The following is a 14,652-nucleotide window of genomic DNA, read 5'->3' on the forward strand; positions in this document are numbered from 1 at the left end:
TGCTGCTCCAGTTTCAACTGTTCTGCCTGCGGCTATGGAACCCTGACCTGTTCACTGGACGTGCTACCTGTCCCAGACCTGCTGTTTTCAACTCTCTAGAGACAGCAGGAGCGGTAGAGATACTCTGAATGATCGGCTATGAAAAGCCAATTGACATTTACTCCTGAGGTGCTGACCTGTTGCACCCTCGACAACTACTGTGATTATTATTTTTTGACCCTGCTGGTCATCTATGAACATTTGAACATCGTGGCCATGTTCTGTTATAATCTCCACCCAGCAGAGCCAGAAGAGCCTGGTTCCTTTCTAGGTTTCTTCCTAGGTTCTGGCCTTTCTAGGGAGTTTTTCCTAGCCACAGTGCTTCTACACCTGCATTGCTTGCTGTTCGGGGTTTTAGGCTGGGTTTCTGTACAGCACTTTGTGACATCAGCTGATGTAAGAAGGGCTTTATAAATACATTTGATTTGATTTGATTTTGAAATTAAAAGGAAAACAATATGACGGTACATTTTTCACCAGAAGCAAATAATTCATAGCGGGCTCATTTATAGTTCTTAACTACATGCACTGTTGATATGTCCGTCACAAAACAAAACAAACATGAGCAGGGAGGTGGGTATTACCATATCACTTCTGCCTTGGTACACTCCCTCATTCTCTCACTGCAATGTCCACAAATGGCAGCTATTAGAATCCGCTAGCTATAATCTCAGTCACCTAAATGCTCAGTAAATCAACTCGTTGGGGATTAGCTAATATCCCAGAAAGGATGCATTTCATGCGGCTGTAATTCCGAAAAAGGGGAGAAGAGGAAAAGAAGATAAAGTCTAAACCAAGATTGTTTAAAAAAAAATCAGAATTGTTGGCCTCACTGGGTAAGAAATCGATTAGTTAGCTTGCAAACTAGCTAGTTAGCTTAGCTACCTAACTAGCTAGCATCTGCTTTCCTCTGTGCGAAGATTGCATCTCGCCCCTGTCGCGTCTCTCTCCGCGGTGGCCTCAAACGAGACCGCGGCTTGTAATATTACTACTAGCCCCTGCTGCTTCTGTGGTCATGAAAAGCTGCTTTTGTCTGAAAAGGAGGGACACTGTGCCGCGAGTAACAGTTAAGTCTATACGAGATTTAACGAGATTATGACATATTTGGAGTAATAGATATGGATTGTATTGTTGTTGCTAATTTGCTTTGCATAATTAACCTGCTAACGTAACTAGCTATTGATGGTGCATGCTAACTAGCAAGAATTCGTTGTCTTTCTTTTGGAGCGAAAGGTGGTAACGTTCGTTAGCTTGCTAGCTTTGTTTACTTACTTAATTGACAGTTCTACTGTTACCATAATATGGCAAGCCGTTTTGTTATTTAATCGACTTTAGTTACCTAGTAAAGTTAGAAATATGAATGAAACGTTAGCTTTGTAGCTAGCTAGCATGCCAGAGCACTGGCGGTGTTCGTTAGCTGCCTGCCGATGTTTTGCTAACGTTAGCTATGTGGCAATGTCAAGGACTCACATAATCAGCTAGCTAGCATTCTCTTACCAACGGTAAACCAAAGAGTAACTTAGCTGATAGTTGGCAGCGTATGTCTTTCTACAGCCGTATATTTACTAACGTTACCTAGCTAATGAACTAACTATTTAGTTGGAGGAAGCTAGCTAGCTAGCTAGGTTTGTAGGTAGGCTAGGTCCGAGTCAACACAGCAGGCCATTTATTTAGCTAGTTTCCTACACAGTGCATTCAGAGATACAACATTTGTTTTTTATCCAAGGAAATTGTGCTGGCTACACCCAATGGAGATATTTACTCTCATGCACACCAAGCAAGGTATTCTGCAATCTTGTGCCTATTTTTTGGCAAGAAAGTTCAAATAGATTAGCTATAATGGTATTCCTTTGCATGACATTCGGTCACTCAGAATATTGTTTAGAGGCCTCGGGTAAAATAGTAAACAGCCAAGAGACGCAGGCATTTACTCTGAGTAACGTGAGTCTACAGCTAAGTATAATTGTAGTTTAGTCTCAAACTCTTAGTATCAGCCACCTAACTTTAAAACAGAAATGCATACTTCTTCCTATCTAGGCCTATTGAATGTGATTGTTACATTTTGTAAACAGTTTTGTAAGCATTAAAATGTAATAGCCAAATTGGAGTCATTCAATTGGCAAAATGCAGGGATAGCTGGTAAATTCGTTTTTGGTCTGGTTTCTGTAGTCAGTGCTTGGTGCTCTGCCAATGCCAAGGCATACAGAAGGCCTAGTTACATACTGTAGGTAGTAGTAAGTTACTGTAACTTTCTTACTATATTAATTTGTTCTGGGATGTTGTTGCTGGATTTGTTCGGCTTGAAAGGTTTGATTGTCCTTTGATCATCTTTACTGGGGTGTGCATGTTAACTTTTTATTTTATTTTTTATTTCACCTTTATTTAACCAGGTAGGCTAGTTGAGAACAAGTTCTCATTTGCAACTGCGACCTGGCCAAGATAAAGCATAGCAGTGTGAACAGACAACACAGAGTTACACATGGAGTAAACAATAAACAAGTCAATAACATGGTAGAAAAAAAAAGAGAATCTATATACAATGTGTGCAAAAGGCATGAGGTAGGCAATAAATCGAATAATTACAATTTAGCAGATTAACACTGGAGTGATAAATCATCAGATGATCATGTGCAAGAAGAGATACTGGTGTGCAAAAGAGCAGAAAAGTAAATAAATAAAAGCAGTATGGGGGGTGAGGTAGGTAAATTGGGTGGGTAGTTTACAGATGGACTATGTACAGCTGCAGCGATCGGTTAGCTGCTCGGATAGCAGATTTTTAAAGTTGTTGAGGGAGATAGAAGTCTCCAACTTCAGAGATTTTTGCAATTCGTTCCAGTCGCAGGCAGCAGAGAACTGGAAGGAAAGGCGTCCAAACTTGTCCTACATGAGGTAGGCAAGGCTAAATGCTTGAGAACCATCTCTGTGCAGAAAAGTAATTAAAATCTGATGATGGACCTTGCTAATTTTAGCTGACACTTGTTCAGCAATTCATTGGATTTAGCCTCAGACATGATTCTTACATGAAGAGAGGAAGTTGTGCGTCTGGTCTGTCATTGTCTGGGATTACAAATGGGTCAAATATGAGTTACAAATTGAAAGACTTCAATATACAGATTTGAAACAAAGTAGCCACTAGCTTCAATTAAGATGTGTTGGTAGCCTAGGCCTTTTCGTTTGGAATGCCGAGACATTTTGGTATGCCACCCCTTCCATCTTGCGTGCGGTAGTTTTCTTTATGTTAATTTCAGTAAGATGAGAGAGCAGGGAAGCTAAATGAGGACCTGGTTCTTGAGGAAGTGACCCATGAATTCACATACCTGCTTTGAGCTAAATGAGGACCTGTGTATTTAGGAAGTGACCCATGATTTCACATACCTGCTTTGAGCTAAATGAGGAACTGGTTCTTGAGGAAGTGACCCATGATTTCACGTACCTGCTGTGGGAGCATAACATTTGGGTAGTTTCCTTTTACTACATTTGCTCAAGCAATTGACTTAACACTTAAATTGTTTGTTTGAGTTTCTCTTCAGAAAAGGGGGCAAGGAAGCCAATTGTTGGGGAAAGTCCTACTGTATTAGGGTATGTAGGCTGTTTTGTTTTCTTCGTGTGAGGACCAAAGTTAGCTTAATGCAAGCTGACTACTTAACTTGCTACCTACTCTGTTTTAACTGTCCTTGCCCTCAAACTAATCAAGGCCTGTTAATGACACATTCCAGGCTCTCTGTCAGTGTGTCTGTGTGTGAGTCAAGTGTGTTCACTTGCTGTTCAGCTCATGTTACTGTAAGCAGAGATACAGCGCCTGGATGGTCTCTGCAATCTTGGCAGTCGTGTTCCTCCCTGTCTCCTTAGCAATGTCTTTTTTCACAAGAGGAATTCAGATAGGACTCTGCTCGGTGTGGGCCTGCTTCGCCCCATTAGCAGCCACGTATGTGAGTGGTATGTACATAGTGAACAACAGTGTAATGTGTGGCGACCCTAGCCGGACCACCCTGCTTGTGCATGTATGGGTGAGTTGTGCATTTGCGCTTCTTGGCTAGCCCAGCGACCCACCTAACCTCTGCTGTTGACAAATGCTGGATTCCTATATGCTATACCAGGCACTATGCATTTGTTCTCACCGTTTAGGCACATGATTGTGTGTACGACTATGATGTCCGGCTTCTCCTGGTTCTGTGAATGAGTGAGTTAACTGGTTGTACAGTAGGCCTATATATCTGTATCACTGTCAGGTGCCTGACACCAAGTCACTTGTCAGGTTGCTCTGACTCTAGCCTGTCACCATCATCTGCTTCAACTCCAGTGACTTGGGGGGGGGGGGGGGGGGGGTTCTGTCTCCTACACCTGTGGTATACATTTCACATCAGTCGTTCCCTTTGCCTCAAACTGCTTCTGTTTACCTCACTGAGTTGACACAGCCCCTTTATGTCAGTTGTTTTGGCAAGGGAGCCGGGTAGCCAAGGAGATGCCAGGCGGGAGGGCCTGGTTGCCTAGGTAGCCTCCAGAGTGTTGCCTGCTCTGTGCAAAGCCCAAAGAGTTCAGCTCTCATTAATATGCTGCTATGTTTTGATGTCCCCCCAAGTCTCGATATTCAGCCCACTTAAAAAGAGAGGCTTATAAAAGTAGGGAAATATGTTTTCCAACTAAGAGCTGCAGTTTTGGAATATTTTAGGCTTTTTTTGCAAACTGCTCTAGTGTGCCATTTTTAGAATAGGTGACAACCCCCGACCCCCTGCCCCTTAACCTAGACAGGTTCCAGACTGAAATCTGTAGCAAAAATGTTTTGAAGGCAAATACTGTTTTCATTTGTCAAGGAGCCTACTTTGTTTCATGTTTAACAAAAGACTGCCCACCAAGATTAAACTCACAAATCAAACACAGGGCAAAAGACTGCCCACCAATATTAAACTCACAAATCAAACACAGGGCAAAAGCACGTGTTGTGCCCCAAAAACGAATATGTAACACTTAAAAAATATTAGTTTACTATAAAAGCCTGCCAACCAAGATTAAACTCACAAAAAATATATTAGTTTACTATAAAAGCTAAAATGTTGATACGAATATCTCTCATTGAAATGTCATTTTAGGTTTCGACATTGTATAAAAGCACTATTCTCCTATTGCGATGCAGGTCATTGAAAATTGAACACTGTCCCTTTTTTAAAAGCGTAACGTTTGAGTGATGACATGCAAGAAATCAGTCATTCATTCATCGCTATGATCATTGATCTCCTGAAGAAGATATCCCCTTTCCTTTCTCTCTGTGCCCCCAGATGTTTGGATACACTGCTAAAGTTCCCAGGTTGTTAGCTAGCTAGCGAATGAGGTAACGTGACTGAACAAAGTTAAAATAAATGGTTAACAAAGTCGATGCACGAGTAGCCTTCCTTAAAACTGCATTGTTGGTTGAGGGCTTGTAAGTACGCATTTCACTGTAAGGTCTACTACACCTGTTGGATTCGGCGCATGTGACAAATACAGTTCGATTTTTAGAACGGCCCATAACATTGTTTATGAATGTTAAATGCTTTCCTTTTTATCCGCTACTGCTATAGGAAGATAATGTTACCAGGTAATATGGGTCAGATCTTTTGAGCTGGTTGGGCTAGAAGCAAGCTGTTTTCGCTGTATAGTATGGTGTGAACATGGCGCTAACGAATCTGCACTTGCTTGTTTATTATCTAGGGCGCTCGGAAACAACCGTACAGTGAAGCCTGACACAGAACCCAAACTGACTGCGCGCGTGCGCAACGTGCATACATTTATTTTGCCCCACACCAAACGCGATCACGAAACGCAGGTTAAAATATCAAAACAAACTCTGAACCAATTACATTAATTTGTGGACAGGTCGAAAAGCATTAACTTTATGGCAATTTAGCTAGTTAGCTTGCACTTGCTAGCTAATTTGTCCTATTTATCTAGCTTGCTGCTGCTAGCTAATTTGTCCTGGGATATAAACATTGAGTTGTTATTTTACCTGAAATGCACAAGGTCCTCTACTCCGACAATTAATCCACACATAAAACGGTCACCCGAATCGTTTCTAGTCATCTCACCTCCTTCTAGGCTTTTTCTTCCCTTGACTTTATATTGCGATTGGCAACTTTCATAAATTAGGTGCATTACCGCCACCGACCTCGTTCGTCTTTCAGTCACCCACGTGGGTATAACCAATGAGGAGATGGCACGTGGGTACCTGCTTCTATAAACCAATGAGGAGATGGGAGAGGCAGGACTTGCAACGCGATCTGCGTCAGAAATAGAACTGACTTCTATTTTAGCCCTTGGCAACGCAGACGCTTGTTGGCGCGCGCAAGCAGTGTCGGTGCAATAATTGAATAATATAGATTTCTACATTTATTTAGCAACGCGCACACGACGCGAGCGGTGTAGTCAGCCTGTTATGCACGTTTACATCGTGACGTATTTCATTACGTACAGGGGTAAAAAAAAATATAAAAAATGATATTTTTATGTTTTTTCCCGCTACTGAACAGATAAGTGTAGTGTTTGTAATGCAAGATGGAGGAGAGACTGTCTCGTCAAAGATCACATTTATTTTGGAAGTTTGCAAAATTACCTTTTCATTCACGACAGGATACATATATTGTTTCAGGTGATAATAAAACATGTTTTGTTACTTGTTTCTCTAAGAGCAGCTAGCTAGCTAAAAGTTAGGCTAGGTTGAAGATACCATTGTAGCTAGAGACCGCCACCTAATAATTATAATTTAAAAAACGTCATTACCATCACAATAAACTTAAACGGGAGACAACGGTCAATATAATTGGCTGAACAGCCAATGTGTATTATTTTTAACATTACTATTAAAATACACTAGTACTCGTATAGGAATGGGTAACTGTTTACAAGTTGCTAGCTATCCCATAAAGCCATCACCGAAAACCACATTTTTTTCCATTCTGTGGTAAGTACCTGTTCTTCAATGTGCTCTGGCTGGACTGAAGATGAAAGGAACAAAATGTAAGTATGCAGCGTCTGTCTCGCAACGCAGCCTTCACCCGTCGTTCCGTTTCCACTCAGTTGTGTACGTCTCCATTGAAATGCAGGACATCCGACGCAACTAAATGGGAGTGCTTATGGGTGTCAGTGCTCCCAAAAATACATCTCCTGGTCGCCCAGGAACATATTTTGTCTCACTTTAGAGCCCTGCCTGTTAGTGGTAGTTGTGTGATAACGGCACAGTGTTTTCAATGTGGGGAGAGATTAAACTTTTTAACGTTGAAACCGTCACACCCAGACTGTCAGGACATGGAATGGAGGACCTATCTGTGAATCACTGGAACTTGTTTTTGCTGTGCTGTTCGAGGCAGTGTTCTTTGCTTTGCAGAATTAGAGATTGCAATCTGATTCTGTTTGTTATTAAGGAGGCCAGGTTACCCTTTTTTACCTCTGAGTAATTTCTGTTCAGAGCATTGGAATCAGCTTTTCCTTAATACATGTCATGACCAATGTTGTTTCTCCAACAATCCATGTAGCCTAACATTTTGTCTTGTTTGTTAACTAGCATTTGATCAAGTTTGCTTTCAGGTAGACATCAGTGAAATCCTGCTGGTCTTGTCTATTAGGAATTGGTAAATGGGCATAATCAGTCCACATCCTCTGTGAAACTGAGCTCTTCTCTGCTCACAAGGTCAAAACTAGTATCCTGTCCCCTCCTACTCATATTTGTTGGCACTGTTGTGTCTGCAACTGGTGAGATGTTGTTGGAACATGTTCAGGTGCTGTTAGGCTCTAGTGGCTTTAGGTGCCTGTCTGGAACAAGGGGATTTATTGTTCTATTCATTGTTTCTGAGGTGCTGTCGTGAAGCTTTGTTTTGTTGTATGAAGTCAGATTAGGAATGAGGCTGTGGGATTCTGTGGTCTGCACAGAGGAAGGGCGCAGTTTGTGTAAGGGCCTCGGTGATCTATTTGTCAGTGCGGACTGTTGAGACCAAAGATTAATATGATTTCTGGATCAAATTTATCTTGGTTTGAAACCTGTCTTCTGCAGTCTGCTGAATTGAGGAGAAGCGGAGAGAATAGTGGGATCCAAATATTTGTTGTAGTAGTTTTTACCGTCTCAAAATGCTCATACAGTAACTTCAGAAAGTATACACAGCACACCCATTGAATTTTTCTACATTTAGTTGTTTTACAGGCTGAATTTAAAATTGATTACATTTTAGATTTGTCGCTGGCTGGCCTACACACAATACCCCCATAACGTCAAAGTATAGTTTTTAAAACATTTGTACAAATTAATTAGAAATGAAAAGCCTTTGATGTCTTGAGTCAATAAGTATTCAATCCCTTTTGTTATGGCAAGCCTAAATAAGTTGAGGAGTAAAAATGTGCTTACCAAGTGATATAAGTTGCATGCCAATAAGTGTTAAACATGATTTTGACTACCTCATCTTTGTACCCCACACATATTATCTGTAAGGTCGAGCAGTGAATTTCAAACACAGATTCAACGACAAAGACCAAGGAGGTTTTCCAATGCCTTCGCAAAGAAGGGCACCTATTGGAAGATGGGTAAAAAATCAGACATTGAATATCCCTTTGAGCCTGGTTAATTACATGTTGGATAGTGTATCAAAACACCCAGTCACTACAAATATACAGGCATCCATCCTAACTCAGTTGCCGGAGATGAAGGAAACCGCTCCAGTAATTCACCGTGAGGCCAATGGTGACTTTAAAACAGTTACTGAGTTTAATGGCTGTGATAGGAAAACAATTAGGATGGATCAACAACATTATAGTTAAACCGCAATACTAACCTAATTGACAGAGTGAAAAGAAGGAAACTTATACAGGATAAAAATATTCCAAAACATCCATCCTGTTTGCAACAAGGCACTAAAGTAATACTGCAGAAAATGTGGCAAAGCAATTCACTCTTTGTCCTGAATACAAAGTGTTATCTTTCGGGCAAATACAACACATTACTGAGTACCACTCTCCATATTTTCAAGCATAGTGGTGGCTGCATCCTGTTATGGGTATGCTTTTAATTGTTAAGAACTGGGGAGTTTTTCAGGATAAAAAAGAAACGTAATAGAGCTTAGCACAGGCTGTATTCTAGAGGAAAACCTGGTTCAGTCTGCTTTCCACTAGACACTGGGAGATGAATTCACCTTTCAGCAGTACAATAACCTAAAACATAAGGCCAAATCTACAGTGGAGTTGCTTACCAAGAAGACAGTGAATGTTCCTGAGTGTTTCAGTTAGTTTTGACTTAAATCTGCTTGAAAATATATGTCAATACCTGAAAATGGTTGTCTAGCAATGATCAACAATCAATTTTGACAGAGCTTGAAGAATTTTGAAAAGAATAATGGGTAAATATTGTACAATCTATTGCTGCCAAACGTGAGTCTAAATATGTTCCCTTTGTCATTATGGGGTATTGTGTGTAAATTTTAATCCAATCAGGCTGTAAGATAACGTAATGTGGAATAAGTCAATAAGGGTGTGAACACTTTCTGAAGAGCCTGTATAATGAGTCACTGCCTGGTCTAACAGTAGGCTAAATCCAATCCCCTTAATGTGAGATGGGATCATCGTTCTATCAACCTGCTGGTTCAACACTCCAAAAGTAGGCTATTTTGGTTTAGTTTTATGAACTTCCCTCTTGATAATTTGTTCTGGGGTTGATCTTCATAATGGTAATGGCAGGTAGCTTTCTCTCACACTGACTCTGTTTCAGCTTCCTGGGTCCAGATTCACAAAACCTTGTTAAGAAGAAATGTATATATATATATATACAGTGGGGAGAACAAGTATTTGATACACTGACGATTTTGCAGGTTTTCCTACTTACAAAGCATGTAGAGGTCTGTAATTTTTATCATAGGTACACTTCAACTGTGAGAGAAGGAATCTAAAACAAAAATCCAGAAAATCACATTGTATGATTTTTAAGTAATTAATTGGCATTTTATTGCATGACATAAGTATTTGATACATCAGAAAAGCAGAACTTAATATTTGGTACAGAAACCTTAGTTTGCAATTACAGAGATCATACGTTTCCTGTAGTTCTTGACCAGGTTTGCACACACTGCAGCAGGGATTTTGGCCCACTCCTCCATACAGACCTTCTCCAGATCCTTCAGGTTTCGGGGCTGTCGCTGGGCAATACGGACTTTCGGCTCCCTCCAAAGATTTTCTATTGGGTTCAGGTCTGGAGACTGGCTAGGCCACTCCAGGACCTTGAGATGCTTCTTACGGAGCCACTCCTTAGTTGCCCTGGCTGTGTGTTTCGGGTCGTTGTCATGCTGGAAGACCCAGCCACGACCCATCTTCAATGCTCTTACTGAGGGAAGGAGGTTGTTGGTCAAGATCTCGCGATACATGGCCCCATCCATCCTCTCCTCAATACGGTGCAGTCGTCCTGTCCCCTTTGCAGAAAAGCATCCCCAAAGAATGATGTTTCCACCTCCATGCTTCACGGTTGGGATGGTGTTCTTGGGGTTGTACTCATCCTTCTTCTTCCTCCAAACACGGCGAGTGGAGTTTAGACCAAAAAGCTCTATTTTTGTCTCATCAGACCACATGACCTTCTCCCATTCCTCCTCTGGATCATCCAGATGGTCATTGGCAAACTTCAGACGGGCCTGGACATGCGCTGGCTTGAGCAGGGGGACCTTGCGTGCGCTGCAGGATTTTAATCCATGACGGCGTAGTGTGTTACTAATGGTTTTCTTTGAGACTGTGGTCCCAGCTCTCTTCAGGTCATTGACCAGGTCCTGCCGTGTAGTTCTGGGCTGATCCCTCACATTCCTCATGATCATTGATGCCCCACGAGGTGAGATCTTGCATGGAGCCCCAGACCGAGGGTGATTGACCGTCATCTTGAACTTCTTCCATTTTCTAATAATTGTGCCAACAGTTGTTGCCTTCTCACCAAGCTGCTTGCCTATTGTCCTGTAGCCCATCCCAGCCTTGTACAGGTCTACAATTTATCCCTGATGTCCTTACACAGCTCTCTGGTCTTGGCCATTGTGGAGAGGTTGGAGTCTGTTTGATTGAGTGTGTGGACAGGTGTCTTTTATACAGGTAACGAGTTCAAACAGGTGCAGTTAATACAGGTAATGAGTGGAGAACAGGAGGGCTTCTTAAAGAAAAACTAACAGGTCTGTGAGAGCCGGAATTCTTACTGGTTGGTAGGTGATCAAATACTTATGTCATGCAATAAAATGCAAATTAATTACTTAAATATCATACAATGTGATTTTCTGGATTTTTGTTTTAGATTCCGTCTCTCGCAGTTGAAGTGTACCTATGATAAAAATGACAGACCTCTACATGCTTTGTAAGTAGGAAAACCTGCAAAATCGGCAGTGTATCAAATACTTGTTCTCCCCACTGTGTATATATATATATATATTTTTTTTTATTCAAAAATTGTCTTTGGATGTGATTTAACTATTGATATGGACATCACATTTTAGTTCTCGTAGAATAATTGTAAAAATGAGAGTAAACAAAAAAACAAACAAGAGAAGGAAATTCTGGAAAATACAAAAACTGCCTATTTAAAAGCTCGGAAAACATTTTATGAGTAGCTCGCGGCATGTTTCCTAATTTTTAAAGTGTCCCTCATGCTAGAAAAGGTTGGAGACCGCCTGCTATAATCTTTAACCACAGACAGTGTGTCTTGCTACCAGTCACTTGCACTGGGTCCATAACCATAGATCTGTGCTTAGGGGCAACTTTTTTCACATTTAGACCTGTTTTTCGCTTGACCTTTTCAACCCAATCAGACGGTTCTAGAGGCACTGAACCCTGGCTGTGTTTCTTCCTTCCTCAGAACTCTCCCATGATGCCTGAGGTTCGGGAACTTTCAGACCCACTGCCGGAGTCGCCCATGGACCCCATCACTGGCGTGGGGGTGGTGGCCTCGCGAAACAGAGCTCCTACTGGCTATGATGTGGTGAGTACATCAAGGAGGTGCAGGACTCAGGAAAGATGTGTTAATTTGAAAAAATATAAAATCATCCTGTTTGATGAAGGATTAGCCACACAAGCTATTATTGATGTTTGGCATGTGATGTTAATCACACGTTTATTGCGTTGATTCTTACACTGATGATGGAGATGGATAGGACTGGGAGAAAGCTATTGAAGGTGATAGGGGGGGTATTAGTCAAAGGTAGGTGGACATCCAGGTACAGAGATCTTGCTTTAGATGCCGCCTTGGGCGATGTGTGCACATGGACTTCATCCAGAATTCCAGATATTAAATATATTCCCAAGCCGGCTACATCTCATGCTATGTGCTCTTCCTGCCGAGGGAGTAACAAGTGCAGTGGCTTCTGGGTCCAATCCTACAGCTGAAGTCGGAAGATTACATACACTTAGGTTGGAGTCATTAAAACTCGTTTTTCAACCACTCCACAAATTTCTTGTTAACAAACTATAGTTTTGGCAAGTCGGTTAGGACATGTACTTTGTGCATGACACAAGTAATTTTTCCAACAATTGTTTATAGACAGATTATTTCACTTATAATTTCACCACAGTTCCAGTGGGTCAGAAGTTCACATACACTAAGTTGACTGTGCCTTTAAACAGCTTGGAAAATTCCAGAAAATGATGTCATTAACTTCTGATAGGCTAATTGACATCATTTGAGTCAATTGGAGGTGTACCTGTGGATGTATTTCAAGGCCTAACTCCATTCTGCCTCTTTGCTTGACATCATGGGAAAATCAAAAGAAATCAGCCAAGACCTCAGAAAAAAAAATGTAGACCTCCACAAGTCTGGTTCATCCTTGGGAGCAATTTCCAAACGCCTGAAGGTACCATGTTCATCTGTACAAACAATAGTACGCAAGTATAAACACCATGGGACCACGCAGCCGTCATACCGCTCAGGAAGGAGACGCGTTCTGTCTCCTAGAGATGAATGTACTTTGGTGCGAAAAGTGCAAATCAATCCAAGAACAGATGCTGGTGGAGATGCTGGTGGAAACAGGTACAAAAGTATCTATATCCACAGTAAAACGAGTCCTATATTGACATGACCTGAAAGGCCGCTCAGCAAGGAAAAAGCCACTGCTCCAAAACCACCATAAAAAAGCCAGACTACGGTTTGAAACTGCACATGGGGACGAAGATCATACTTTTTTGAGAAATGTGTCCTCTGGTCTGATGGAAAAAATAGAACTATTTGGCCATAATGGCCATCATTATGTTTGGAAGAAGAAGGGGGAGGCTTGCAATCCTAAGAACACCATCCCAACCGTGAAGCACGGGGGTGGCAGCTTCATGTTGTGGGGGTGTTTTGCTGCAGGAGGGACTGGTGCACTTCACAAAATAGATGGCATCATAAGGAAGGGAAATTATGTGGATATATTGAAGCAAGACATCAGTCAGGAACTTAAAGCTTGGTCGCAAATGGGTCTTTCAGATGGACAATGACCCCAAGCATACTTCCAAAATTGTGGCAAAATGGCTTAAGGACAACAAAGTCAAGGTATTGGAGTGGCCATCACAAAGCCCTGACCTGTGGGCAGAACTGAAAAAGCTTGTGTGAGCAAGGAGGTCTACAAACCTGACTCGGTTACACCAGCTCTGTCAGGAGGAATGGGCCAAAATTCACCGAACTTATTGTAGGAAGCTTGTGGAAGGCTACCCAAAACATTTGACCCAATTTAAGAAATGTAAAGGCAATACTAATTGAGTGTGTGAACTTCTGACCCACTGGGAATGTGATGAAAGAAATAAAAGCTGAAATAAATCATTCTCTCTACTATTATTCTGACACTTCACATTCTTAAAATAAAGTGGTGATCCTAATTGACCTAAGACAGGGAATTTTTACTAGGATTAAATGTCAGGAATTGTGAAACTGAGTTTAAATGTATTTGGCTAAGGTGTATGTAAACCTCCGACTTCAATTGTAGGTAGGGATGTAAAAATTCACATTTTTTTCAAATGTTTAAGATGCAAGTGCTTCGGATCCCTAACCAATGCAAATGTACACTGCTCAAAAAAATAAAGGGAACACTTAAACAACACAATGTAACTCCAAGTCAATCACACTTCTGTGAAATCAAACTGTCCACTTAGGAAGCAACACTGATTGACAATAAATTTCACATGCTGTTGTGCAAATGGAATAGACAAAAGGTGGAAATTATAGGCAATTAGCAAGACACCCCCAATAAAGGAGTGGTTCTGCAGGTGGTGACCACAGACCACTTCTCAGTTCCTATGCTTCCTGGCTGATGTTTTGGTCACTTTTGAATGCTGGCGGTGCTTTCACTCTAGTGGTAGCATGAGACGGAGTCTACAACCCACACAAGTGGCTCAGGTAGTGCAGCTCATCCAGGATGGCACATCAATGCGAGCTGTGGCAAGAAGGTTTGCTGTGTCTGTCAGCGTAGTGTCCAGAGCATGGAGGCGCTACCAGGAGACAGGCCAGTACATCAGGAGACGTGGAGGAGGCCATAGGAGGGCAACAACCCAGCAGCAGGACCGCTACCTCCGCCTTTGTGCAAGGAGGTGCACTGCCAGAGCCCTGCAAAATGACCTCCAGCAGGCCACAAATGTGCATATGTCAGCATGCAGTTTCAAACTAAAATGTATGGTTCC

General features: G+C 41.7%; 1 protein-coding gene across 2 annotated transcripts in view; it reads left to right on the forward strand.

Annotated features, from left to right (window-relative positions):
• Positions 1 to 630: 630 nt before the first annotated feature.
• The window catches only part of mvb12ba (multivesicular body subunit 12Ba), a 61,963-nt gene continuing 47,941 nt past the window's right edge, over positions 631 to 14,652 (forward strand). The window contains exons 1-2 of one of the 2 annotated variants that reach the window (XM_071351448.1): positions 631 to 875; positions 11,864 to 11,986. In XM_071351448.1, coding sequence (XP_071207549.1) covers positions 11,873 to 11,986 — 114 coding nt within the window. In that variant the 5' untranslated portion in view covers positions 631 to 875; positions 11,864 to 11,872. Of the gene's footprint in view, positions 876 to 933; positions 1,106 to 11,863; positions 11,987 to 14,652 lie in introns of those variants that run through there. The other variant, XM_071351447.1, reaches the window with a different exon arrangement.

This window comes from Salvelinus alpinus, chromosome 18 (genome assembly GCF_045679555.1).
Source record: "Salvelinus alpinus chromosome 18, SLU_Salpinus.1, whole genome shotgun sequence".
Taxonomy (NCBI): Eukaryota; Metazoa; Chordata; class Actinopteri; order Salmoniformes; family Salmonidae; genus Salvelinus; species Salvelinus alpinus.